Genomic DNA, 11987 nt, shown 5'->3' with positions numbered 1-11987 from the left:
TAGACTATAGTGTAAACAACTTTCATAAGCATTAGTAAATCACAAAAAAGTCATGTGACTCACTTTATTTCAATATTTATTTAATTGCAGTAGTATAGAACTGAATGCATAATATCTCCAAGATAGGCCTGGCTTGCCTTTTTCTTTAAACCTGAAGAACACCCATTAGTGTTTCGGTAAGAAAGATCTTGTGTTGAAGAAAACCTCCAGCTTTTGTAGACCTTGGAAAGTATTAACCTCCCCCTCAAAATTGAAGGACAATTTTGTCAGATATAGAAATCATGCAAAATAGAAGCTATAACTCACACTTCATTCTTCTAGGACTCCTTAATGACACAGGCGCCAATGTATTCCTTTTTGCAATGATGCTGACAATTGTCTTCATCTCCCTGCTGGTCAATATTCTCTTGATTTTCCTGATTCAACAGAACCACCAGCTTCACACACCCATGTACTTTCTACTGAGTCAACTTTCCCTTATGGACATGATGCTAGTTTGCACCATTGTTCCCCAAATGGCTGCAGGGTACTTAACTGGCAAGAAATTCATCTCCCCTACTGGCTGTGGATTACAGATCTCCTTCTTGCTCACTCTGGGTGTTGGAGAGTGCTTTCTCCTGGCAGCGATGACCTATGACTGTTTTGTCGCTGTATGTCACCCATTGTGGTATCCCATCCTTATGAGCTGGCAAATATGCCTGACAATGACATTGGTGTCTTGGATTTTGGGAGCTGCTGATGGGTTTTTACAGGTTGTTGCTACTCAAAGCTTCCCATTTTGCAAAACGTGTAAGATTGATCACTTTTTCTGTGAGGTTCCCATGCTGTTGCACTTGGTTTGTGGTGACACATCTGTCTTTGAGTATGCCATGTATATTTGCTGTGTGTTAATGACCCTGGTCCCCTTTTCCTTTATCCTGACTTCCTATAATCTCATCCTAGCTGCTTTTCTGCACACGAAATCCACAGAAGCATGCAAGAAAGCTTTTACCACCTGCTCATCACATTTGACTGTGGTAGGTCTATTTTATGGAGCTGCCATTTTTATTTACATGAGACCCAAATCCTACAGGTCAGCTAACAATGACAAGATTGTGTCAGCTTTTTATACTGTCCTCACCCCTGCATTGAAGCCCCTCATCTACAGTCTGAGGAACAATGCACTGAAGGGAACCTTGAAAAAGTGTAGGGGTTATTTTGGTGCTTTTAATCATAACAGACTAGTTTGATTTTCCCTAAGTTTAAAGGTTATCATAAATGGTATTGCATGAATTTCTAGAGTAATAGAATAAACTTCTATATACTTAAGTCCATATTTGTAACTCCAGATTTTTCTACTTTAAATTGAAATGTGTATCAAACTGTATCCTTCTGGTTCATTTACTAAGGTGTCATCCCTCCAGTAACTGTATATTGTTAATCATGTGTGAAATAGACAGATATTTCTATGCAATAAATCACAGTAAATATCTGTTTAAAAAATGAATTTATACAATATCACACAATTTTGAGGATTAATTTGTGTCCATTTGTTTGGTATTGAGGTATAACATACATGGAAAAAATTATCATATTTGAATCATATAACTTAACCTGTTTTGACAAATACAAACACTCATGTAACTCATCCACTTTCTAAATTTCTGAAACTGCATTCATTACTATGACCCTTTTATACAATAAAATTTCCAACCACATATACTAACCGTGGTATAATTTATAACATGATAATTTAGCTCCATCTATTCTAGAATTTAATATAAATGGACATTTTCTGTGCTCACTTTCTGAGAGCTTTCTATTTATATATATCTTTTTTAGCTATATCTATCTATCATTTATCTATCTATATGTAAAGAAGCTAGAAACAGCTACAATATGTAAAAATGTTTATATAGCGTGTATATTAGATATGTATATCTCCATAAGTTTCCCTTTATTCCCTGTAGCTGTATCGTTAAATGAATGTATCATAGTTTGTTTACATATTTCTTTATTGATAGACTTCTAAGAAATTTTGTTTGAGGTTCTTAAGAGCAAAGCTAATATTAACCTGCTTTTGATAATCATATATTACTTCTCTTTCTAAAGTTGTGATTAGGTTTTCAATAATTTGTATTTTAAAGTCGTTTACAATTTATAACCACATCAAAAATTTTGGAAAGTTCTATTTGCTCCACATTGCTAACTATACTCTATATTGTCAACATTGTTCATTTTAGCTATTCTAGTGGATGTGGCAGCATCAAAAGGTATCTATAAATTAGTCCTGGCTGACTTTATATCCCTTTTATTATTATTCCCCATTCTTAATACTCATTTCCCTCATGCATTTATCACATGTCTGCCTGTAAATTGGGAAAAACCATGCAGTTCATAAGGAGTGTAGCACACTTCATTATGGCTTATAGTTTGTATGCCACTCTTTGGAATGAACTGGGATTTAAATTAATTATAGGTCTATGAACAAGAATTGTAGTGTGAAATAGTTCCTGAAAAGAATCAACAGAGCTTTTCCAGGTATTGCCCTCAAGGGAACCTATTACAGTTTCTCCAGGACTAAGGAAGTTTAACCTCCTTAGGCAGGGGTGGAAGAATCAAGTCAAAGAACAAAAAGTCCAAGCAGAATTTTAGGGTTCTAAGCCCCACTATTTTATGGATCTCACTTAGGTCTCCATTCAAACATTTTGGATGCCATTACTTCTCTAACAATGCCCTCACTTAAATAGTAGATACCTGCAAGTTTACCTTTCATTTTTCTGCAAGTGAGTCATCAGCCAGTTCCTTATGAGTGTCTGAGTTGTTTTTTTTTTGGAATTATGACCACTGTGCCTACATGATGTAGGGTTTCTTTCAAGGGTGAAGAAGAATCTTTCTTGTCTTTTATACAGATTTGCATTTGGGTCTTGAAACACTGATCTTATTCTTTTCATATGCAACTTTCTATTTCACAATTAGGAGGAACCAAGTAATCTAATTATAATATATACTTTGAAAAATGTTCCAAGGTATGTACTACATGGTCATCAGGATCTTGTTTTTGTAAGTATTTGGTTAAGAGTATCGAGCGGGTTTTTGGTAGTGTGGAAGTTGCATGTGTTTTTGCATCTGTGTTACCGAATTATTACATCAATCTCAGAGCTCTATTTACCAATACATATTTCATTAGAGATTATAAACTATATCAAACTAGAAAATCAATTCCAGAATCATCAAAACCATTTTAGAAAAGTCAATGTTAAGATTTTGTTCTTCTGCAATTACTCAATATACAAAAATCCATATTACTAAAGGTTTTAGAGAAATGGAAATATATATATATATATGTTTATAGACAACATATAAAGAAGTTGCATAGGCAATTTTGGTGGCCGGCAATCTGACATCCATAAGACATGCTGGAAAACTGGAAATTCAAACAAACTATTTAGCTGTTTTTTTAAAGAAATTTCCTCTTTCTCTGGAGAGACTCACTATTTGCAATTGTTATCCAGTTACTTGGATGAGGTAAACACACATTATCCAGGCTGATGCCATTTGCTTACAATCCTTAGATTGTAGAGTAAACCACATTCATGGCAACATCTAATGAGTGTTTAAACAACTTTTTTTCTGTCCTTATTTTTTTAAATATTACTTTCAAAAAATAAAAGAGGTCCCCATATACACCCCACACTGTCACCCCACTCCTCCCAAATCAACAACTTCTTTCATCATCGTGGCACTTTCATTGTATTTGGTGAATACATTTTGGGGCACTGATGCACCACATGGATAGTGGTTTACATTGTAGTTTACACTCTCCCCCAGTCCACCCAGTGGGCCATGGCAGGACATACAATATCCGGCATCTGTCCCTGCAGTACCACCCAGGACAACTCCAAGTCCAGAAAGTGCCCCCACATTACATCTCTTCTTCCCTCTCCCTGCCCTCAGCAGCTACCATGGCCACTTTCTCCACATCAATGCTACAATTTCTTCCATTATTAATCACAATATTTCCATAGTAAAATATCAGTAAGTCCACTCTAATCCAGACTCTACTCCTCCACCATGTAGACCCTGGGATGGTTATGTCCACTGCACCTCCACATCAGGAGGGGCTTAGATTCCACATGGATCATGGATGTAATTCTCCTGCTTACAATTGTAGGCACTCTTGGCTCCCTGGTGTGGTGGTTGACCTTCTTCACCTCCCTCTTAGCTGGCAGGGGTAAGTCCAATAAACCAGAGGGTAGGAGTTGCATGTCTGCTGAGGCTCAGGGCCTAGCTATCACATGGACAGTCCAGAGATTCAGGTCTCCTGAGTAGACAACAAGCCCAGCACCAAAAACAAGTCTAATAAAAGTGACAGAAGAGGCATCTGAGTCCAGCTCCCTCACATTCAGGAACACGAACTCCAAAGTAGGGTCAACTGACATGTCATTGAACTCCAGAGCCATCTGCCAAGACTATAAACCTGTGGGTCTCTGTAGCCCTCAGGTGAACCAGTACCTGGGGTTGTGTCTACTTTGGCGGTCTTTGGGACCCTGCTGAGGTGTGCATAAGCATGACCCCTCTGATGACCTCCCGACTCTTTTTTGGAGACTCATAGCCATATAACCTCATTTGTCCTTTCCATTTCCCCCTTTTATTCAATGTCAAAAAGCAGTTTTTAACACCTGATATTACATGTAGACTGAGATATTCTGCTCTGAGTTGAACCTTTTATACAAGTTATTTTTCCAGTTATATCATTAGTTGGTCCTTGGTAGTAATCCTTGGTAGTAATCCTTGGCACCAGGAAGGCTCATAATTGGGAGTCATGTCCCACACTGGGGGGAAGGTAATGCATTTACATGCTGAGTTTGTCTTAGAGAGCAGCCACCATTGAGCAAATTGGAGCTCTCAGGAGTTAACTCTCAGGCACACTGCAGCTCTAGTCCTAGTTCATATTTCAGGCTCACAGGTTCATAAGCATAGTCATCAGTATCAAGGGCTCATTGTTGGACCATTTTTATTGGTCTTTGCCATTGCACTTAGGGGATTGTTGCTGTTCCATTGCGGAATGTGATAGAGCTCTACTGGCTAGGAACTCAGCACTCCCTCAATTGTTATTTTTAACTGTAACTACTATGAAAATATCCAAATATTTTTATGTACCCTGTATACATGCCCTGGAGAACTCCCTCCCAACCATGTGCCTCCAATAAATAACACCCCACACTAGTATTCCTCTCCTGCCATAATTGAACCTTCTGTAGTCCAAACCTTCTTCAAAAATGAAGCCTAATATATTGCCAAGTTCCATTAAGAGTAAAATGGAATATAGCCATGGGTTTAAAGGTTAGATATAAAATACATAATAATTTAGAAAAAATAAAGAAAAATAAATAGGGGTATCAAAAAATGAAAAAAATGAAAAACTTTGTTTTTGACTTCCTGCCTTTCATCACTGCGGTAGGTGTTGCCCTGTACGTACAGTGGCAAGGCAATTTCTTTCATTTCTTCCTCCATGTCTACATCCTTTTGTTTTCTAATTATTAAGTTTGTCTTCAGAAAAGTTTTAGATCACAGTAATTCACATATACAATATAGGCTACTTCCACATATCCAACATCAAACTCTTTGTCCTTTCCCCAGCAATGATTTTTTTACATGTTCATATTATATTTGTTGCAGCTGATGTACAAATAATATGAAACATAGCTTTGAAACATGGTTCCATTTGGGTTTACATTATGGTTTATATTTAAGAGTATACAGTTTTCTAAATTTTTATTTATCTTATGTTTTACGTTATGGTTTACATTTTAATCTACGGACATTTATACATTTTTTGGTGTAATTTAACATGTCCTGTATCCCTATTGCATGATCTTGTGGAACACTTCCATTGTCCCACAGTTACAATGATTCTATCTATTCAATACCTCTCCTGCCCTCCCCTCAGGGCCCACAGTGACAATCAAAGTTCATTACTTGAAGGACAATATTCACAGATACTTGCAACAATGTTGAGAGCTTGACATGTTCTACTGCCCTAACCCATTGGGAGCCAACAATTCTCTCAAGAGATATGTTTCCCTCTATTTGAGAACATCAGTCCTCCCCAGGATGTGGTTATACCTTCACTCTCATTATACGGGTCTCCACCCAATGATATAACCCACTATGACAAAATGAGCACTCACACACTCCTTAGAAGCCTGCCCTGTGTCAGACGCCACATTCCTTAAGCATCTTAAACAGGTAACCTTCCTTATTTTATTTTCTAAAGATTTTTCTCAACATTATACTTTCAACCACATACCTGACAATCTCTCATGTTCAAATATTCCCCCTTCCACCCCCCCCCCCAATTTATTGGGCCATCTGACCCATCCTCCCATCCCTAGCCCCCCTCAAACCTGCAAAGCCCCACCTAAAGGATCCCTATGCTTCCATATTATCCCTTCACTATACAAATAGTTACCTCCAGCTTACCATAGATTTCATTTTGATCTACCCAAACTAGCATATAAAATTATCTATCATACAGACAACTAGAAGGTGGAATGTAAATGCCAACTGGCTACAGTGAATATTGTGTAAGAGGTAAAAAAAAAAAATCAGAGTAATGGGAATGATGCGATCTATTTTATTACCCATGGTAATATTACCTCCATTTCCAAGAAAGACAGAAATGTATTGGTAAGCACACTTTTTTTATTCATTTTTTTAAAAAAATATTACATTAAAAAATATGAGGTCCCCATTCACCCCCACCGTCCCCACCCCACCACTACCCCCACAGTAACACTGTCCCCCATCATCATGACACATCCATTGCATCTGGTGAGTACATCTCTGGGCATCGCTGTACCCCATGGCCTGTGGTCCATACCATAGCCCACACTCTCCCACATTCCATCCAGTGGGCCATGGGAGGACATACAATGTCCGGTAATTGTCCCTGGAGCACCACTCAGGACAACTCCAAGTCCCAAAAAGGCCTCCACATCTCATCTCTTCCTCCCATTCCCTGCACCCAGCAGCCACCATGGCCACTTTTTCCACACCAATGCCACATTTTCTCAATTACTAACCACAATAGTTCATGAATAGAATATCATTAAGTCCACTCTAATCCTTACTGTATTCCTCCTTCCTGTGGACCTTGGTTTGGTTGTGTCCATTCCACCTATGTCAAGAGGGGGCTTAGATTCCACGTGGATACTGGATGCAATCCTCCTGCTTTCAGTTGTAGGCACTCTAGGCTCCATGGTGCGGTGGTTGACATTCTTCAACTGCATGTTGGCTGAGTGGGGTAAGTCCACTAAATCAGAGTGTAGGAGCTGAAGTGTGTTGAGGTTCAAGACCTGGCTATCATATTGCCAGTCCAGAGATTCAAATCCTGTAGATATATCTTAAACCCCAGCACCAACTACAATTCCAGTAAAGTAGAAAGAAAGGCTTGTGAAAAGAGATCCTATCTGAGTCCAGCTCCATCATGCAGAAACACCAACTCCAAAGAAGGGCCAACTGACATGGCAGTGAACTCCATCTGCCATGACCATAGAACCTGTGGGTCTCTTTAGCCCTCAAAAGAACCAATACATGGGGTTGTATCTACTTTATCTGTTTCTGAGATTCTGGTCAGTTGTGCATAAGGGCAATCCTTCTGACAACCTCCAGATTCTATTTTAGAGACTCATAGCCATATAAACTCATTTGTCTTTTCCATTTCCCCCTTACTTTAGGTCACTTGAAGTCAGTACTGACTTAATTGTTATGTTCACAAGTGGCTGCCCACTTTGGTCAAGATCTATGGTAATAGAGGCTCTTCTATATCCCAGGATCCACATATATATAGGGGTGAATGACTTCTTGAATATCTGACACTCTAGTGCTCTTCAAATGCAAGGTGAAAATAGTTATGCAATTTCAAGAACAGGTGGCAAGGTCTCAACCAATAGAAATTAGACTGCTAGGTCTTGGAACTCCTAAGGTAATATATATGTATATATGAGTACCTATGAGATCAGTTGCTTAAGAAAACCAGTAAAATTATAGAGTAGTGTGCAGGATTACTAGCACACATAATCCAAGAGTGCATTAAAGTAATAAAATAAGGGTGATTGAACTTAAGATAGTTAAACAATATAATTAACCATATCAAGAGAATGATGAAAGAAAAACACATCATCATCTCAATTGACAAAGAAGATGCATTTGACAAATCCAGGACATTTTCTTGATAAAAACTCTGAAAAAGCAAGCAAACAAAGGGCTATTCCTCAATATGATAAATACTATAAAGGAAAATCCTACATCTAGCCTCATAATCGTAAAAGACTGAACGCTTTACTGCAAATTCAAATCAGTTGCAACTTAAAGATGACTGTTTTCACCACCACTATTCAACTTTGTTAGTGGAAGATCTAGCCAGTGCAATTAAGCAAGAAAATAGCAGGTCTTTGAATTGTAAGGGAGGAGTTAAACTATCTTGTTTTGCACATGACATGATCTTATGTATAGATAATCTCAGAGAATCCATAAGAAACTTACTAAATCTCATAAATATGCAAATATTTGTAAACTGTTCGATAGAAAAGACCTGGAATGCTCTCAATATATTCTTAGTAGAAATATATGGATGCTAAATATAGTTCTGATGAGTCTTTAGAAGGAAATGAAAAGTGGAGAAAAGATTTTCCTTGCTTTAAAATGGCAGAGTAACTGGAGACATTGCATTCTGATGTATGATGGAAGAACTTGGAACTTGGAAGTGAAATTAGATATTTAAATTAGAAGCTCTCTAAACTAAATGTGGAAAGTGCAAACTGGTTTCTCCTCAAGGCTTGTAATACAATGCAAAGAGGAAAATAATAAGTTGAGAAATGAATTGTTCGGCAAAAAAAAAAAACCAGGAATTGATGGTTTGGAAAATTCTGAGTTTATGGAGAGCACCTTCTCAGTAAATAGTGCTCCATATGAAGGATTAAGTGAACATATAGCTTGCCAGCAATTTCCATGTAAGTCAGGACTGGAGATGCAATTATCCAAGATCTATGAAAAGTTCTACTTTCTGGTGGCTTGGGCACTTGTGTAAAATTATGCAAAACCAATAATTTTTTTTGCATAATTTCTATCAATTGTACTACTGCCAGTCTGGCCTAAAAGGGGCAGAAAATGGATAATTTGCAGGAAAAATCACTACAAGATCATAAATATGATAGCAGTGTTCTGGACCCAAGACATATTATCAGGCCAAGAAAGAATACCCACCCATGTGTATGGATAAATGGTTCTGCCTTCATTCCTGCAGAGGGTGGGCCAACCATCCGTTTCAAGAAGAGTTCTGCCTCATAGAGGGTGGAACCTGTTTCCAAGAACTGTGGAGTGTCTCGGTGTCAACTCAGTGCTCTAAGAAGGTGGAGTCTGCCCTGGCCTTTGTGGACAACTTGACTACCATCAGGATACTTGGAAGTGGTGGCACTTTCTCAGTGTTGAAGGATAGCATGGCCAAAAGGCAGGCACTAGGAAGGGGAGGGGCTGCTGTTTCATTGGGAACATAGGATCAAACATCATTCCATAGATGACTCTCAGACCTTGAAATCAAATGGAGCATGCTTTGCTGGCTTTTGGAATTGTTTGTGACCTATGAACTCTGTTATCCTTCCAATTTCTCCCTATTGGAATGGGAATGGTTATTTTATGCCTATCTCTCCACAGTGTATGGGAAGTAAATAATTTGATCTTTTGGTTTCACTGTTCAACAGACAGAAGGGAATTCTGCTGTAGGACCTACCATATCAATAACCAGATGAGACTTTGTGAAAAGCATTGTTTCTGAAATTATTTAAGGGTTTTTGGAAATAGTGTTGAAGGAATATATTTGGCATGTAGAGTGAATATATCTCTTAGGGGTTCAGAGAATGGAGTATGGTAGTATGATTATGTATGCACCCCAGATATAAATGTTCTTAAATTTAGTCCACTCTTGTGCATAGAATCCATGGTAACCCTTTTGATGAGGTTATTTCAATTAAGGTGTGTCTCACCTCAATTGGGGTAGTTCTAAATTCTATCACTGACCCAGGAAATCCAGGGCAAGACCGGGAGATGGTGCTATTTGCCTTGCCATAGATCTAGGAACTGAGGATTGTTAGCAGCCGGTCCCAGAACATTGCATTCTTTGGGAAGTAAGCATCACCTTGATAATGCTTTGATCTGGAAATTATTTTAGCCTCAAGCCTCAATTCCAAAAGCTCAGATCCAAGTTGTAGAGTAGGAAACAACATGCTGAACTACTCCTCTAAAAACTAAGAAGGCAAACAGGTTTAGGTTTACCTGGCTGAAGGAAAGCTGTGACACTGTGGGGGCAATTGAAGAGGGCAGCTAGAGAAGAAAGAACCAGAGAAAACTAGATGTAGGAGATAGCACAAAACCGGCCAGAAGGAGAGGGAATACAAGCAAGTGACTTGCCTGAAAGGCCAGCACTCAGCTGGCTCTAAGAATGAGGAGTGTCCCAGTACACAGGATGCTCCTGGGGTGGGGGAGTTGTGGGACAACAAGGCATAGGTCCACCCCTCACCCAGCTTGGAAGGAGAAAGGTGTAGGGGAGAAGGAAGATAGGATGAACAGACCAGAAATAAAGGAAAGAAGCCAATTGGTACTGAAGCAGCTCTGAGAAGAGGGAAAGGGCAGTAACAGATCAGACAGACTATCAGAAATACTTACCCTGGGAGACAGACAGGGTCATTTAGGGGGATAGGCTGACAGGAACCTTACAGCCCTGGAGAGAGGAAAGCCTAAAGAGACAGCACACAATCTGTCAGAGCCCAACTGGAATGAAGGAAAATAAAGCAGGAAAAGAGTCAGAGGACAATTCCTCTGAAGCCTAACTGGGCTGTGGGATGGGGAACTGGGAGAAGCAGCCCAGTATCTTTTGGAGGCCCAAACACCCCTGAAGGGAAGAGAACCAGAGAGCAATCCAGCAGTTTGTCAGGTACCCAGCTAGCTCCATGGAAGATAAGAGGTTGAGAAACAAGCAGCCTCAGGACGAGGAACTTAGATTGAGATTTTTAAAAGTTTTCTTTTGTTATTTCATATTTATATATTTTGTATTCTTTATTCTTATTTTTTTATGTAGTCCTGATAACTTCCTTGTGGAGGATGGATTGCAGTGTGAGAAAAGGAAACCTGACAGTTGCAAGTAGTCTGAGAGGGAGGAATGTTTTTCTGTGTTTTTAAAAATTTATTTCATCTCTGTTTCTTTTTTTCTTTTCTCTTTTTCTCTGTATTTCCTTTCCTTTTTCTCTATTCAGTATTTTATTTTCATTCTTTGTTCTCTTGTTTGGTCTTTATTTTCTTTCTCTTCTTCTCATTTTTCAAGTCTTTTGGTTTATTCCACCATTCTAATTCTTATTCTTTTTTCTTAATTTTTAAATGACTTCATTCTTAATATTTATGTTTTCTTGGTACTTTTATGGTTATTTTTCCATCTTTTAAAAAATCATTTGTCTTGTCTTCTTTTTTCTTTTTTATGATCTTAATATTTTGGGGGGAAACATGAACAATTATGAGTATAAATATTAAATGGAACCAAGTGTCAAAGAGGAATCATAACACAAAACAAAATTAATAAAATCCTAGTGTAGAAAGAGAAGCTAACCAACTGAATAAGTCCATCAAGATAAACAGATGCTTAGACATCAGCAAATGACTATAAACCATACGAAGAAAAAGGAAGACATGGCTCCATGTAATGAAAAATTTAAAAATAATTAAAAAATTCAAAAGCAGGAGATGCAGAACATGGAACAACTAATCAAAGATGTCCAATAACATATTTGAATGAAGTTATTGAGGTGAAAGAAGAGATAAAGGATATTAAGAAGATGCAGGGGAACATACAGAATACATTATAAACATGCATAAAAAGATAACATATCTGATGGTTGTGAAAGGCACATTGCAATAAATTAAAAACATGCTAGAAGCACATGACAGCATATCTGAAC

The 11987-nt window shown here is 38.2% G+C and overlaps 1 protein-coding gene across 1 annotated transcript; it reads left to right on the top strand.

The window, feature by feature from the left end:
- The first annotated feature begins 281 nt into the window (after positions 1-281).
- On the top strand, positions 282-1229 carry LOC131273703 (olfactory receptor 2T8-like). Its single transcript, XM_058277865.1, has one exon. The coding sequence runs from the start codon at positions 282-284 to the stop codon at positions 1227-1229; it is 948 nt and encodes a 315-aa protein (XP_058133848.1).
- Positions 1230-11987: the final 10758 nt, after the last annotated feature.

Source organism: Dasypus novemcinctus, chromosome 16 (genome assembly GCF_030445035.2).
Source record: "Dasypus novemcinctus isolate mDasNov1 chromosome 16, mDasNov1.1.hap2, whole genome shotgun sequence".
Classification (NCBI taxonomy): domain Eukaryota; kingdom Metazoa; phylum Chordata; class Mammalia; order Cingulata; family Dasypodidae; genus Dasypus; species Dasypus novemcinctus.
Note: the sequence above shows the minus strand (reverse complement) of the source record. Positions and strands in the feature narration are given on the sequence as shown.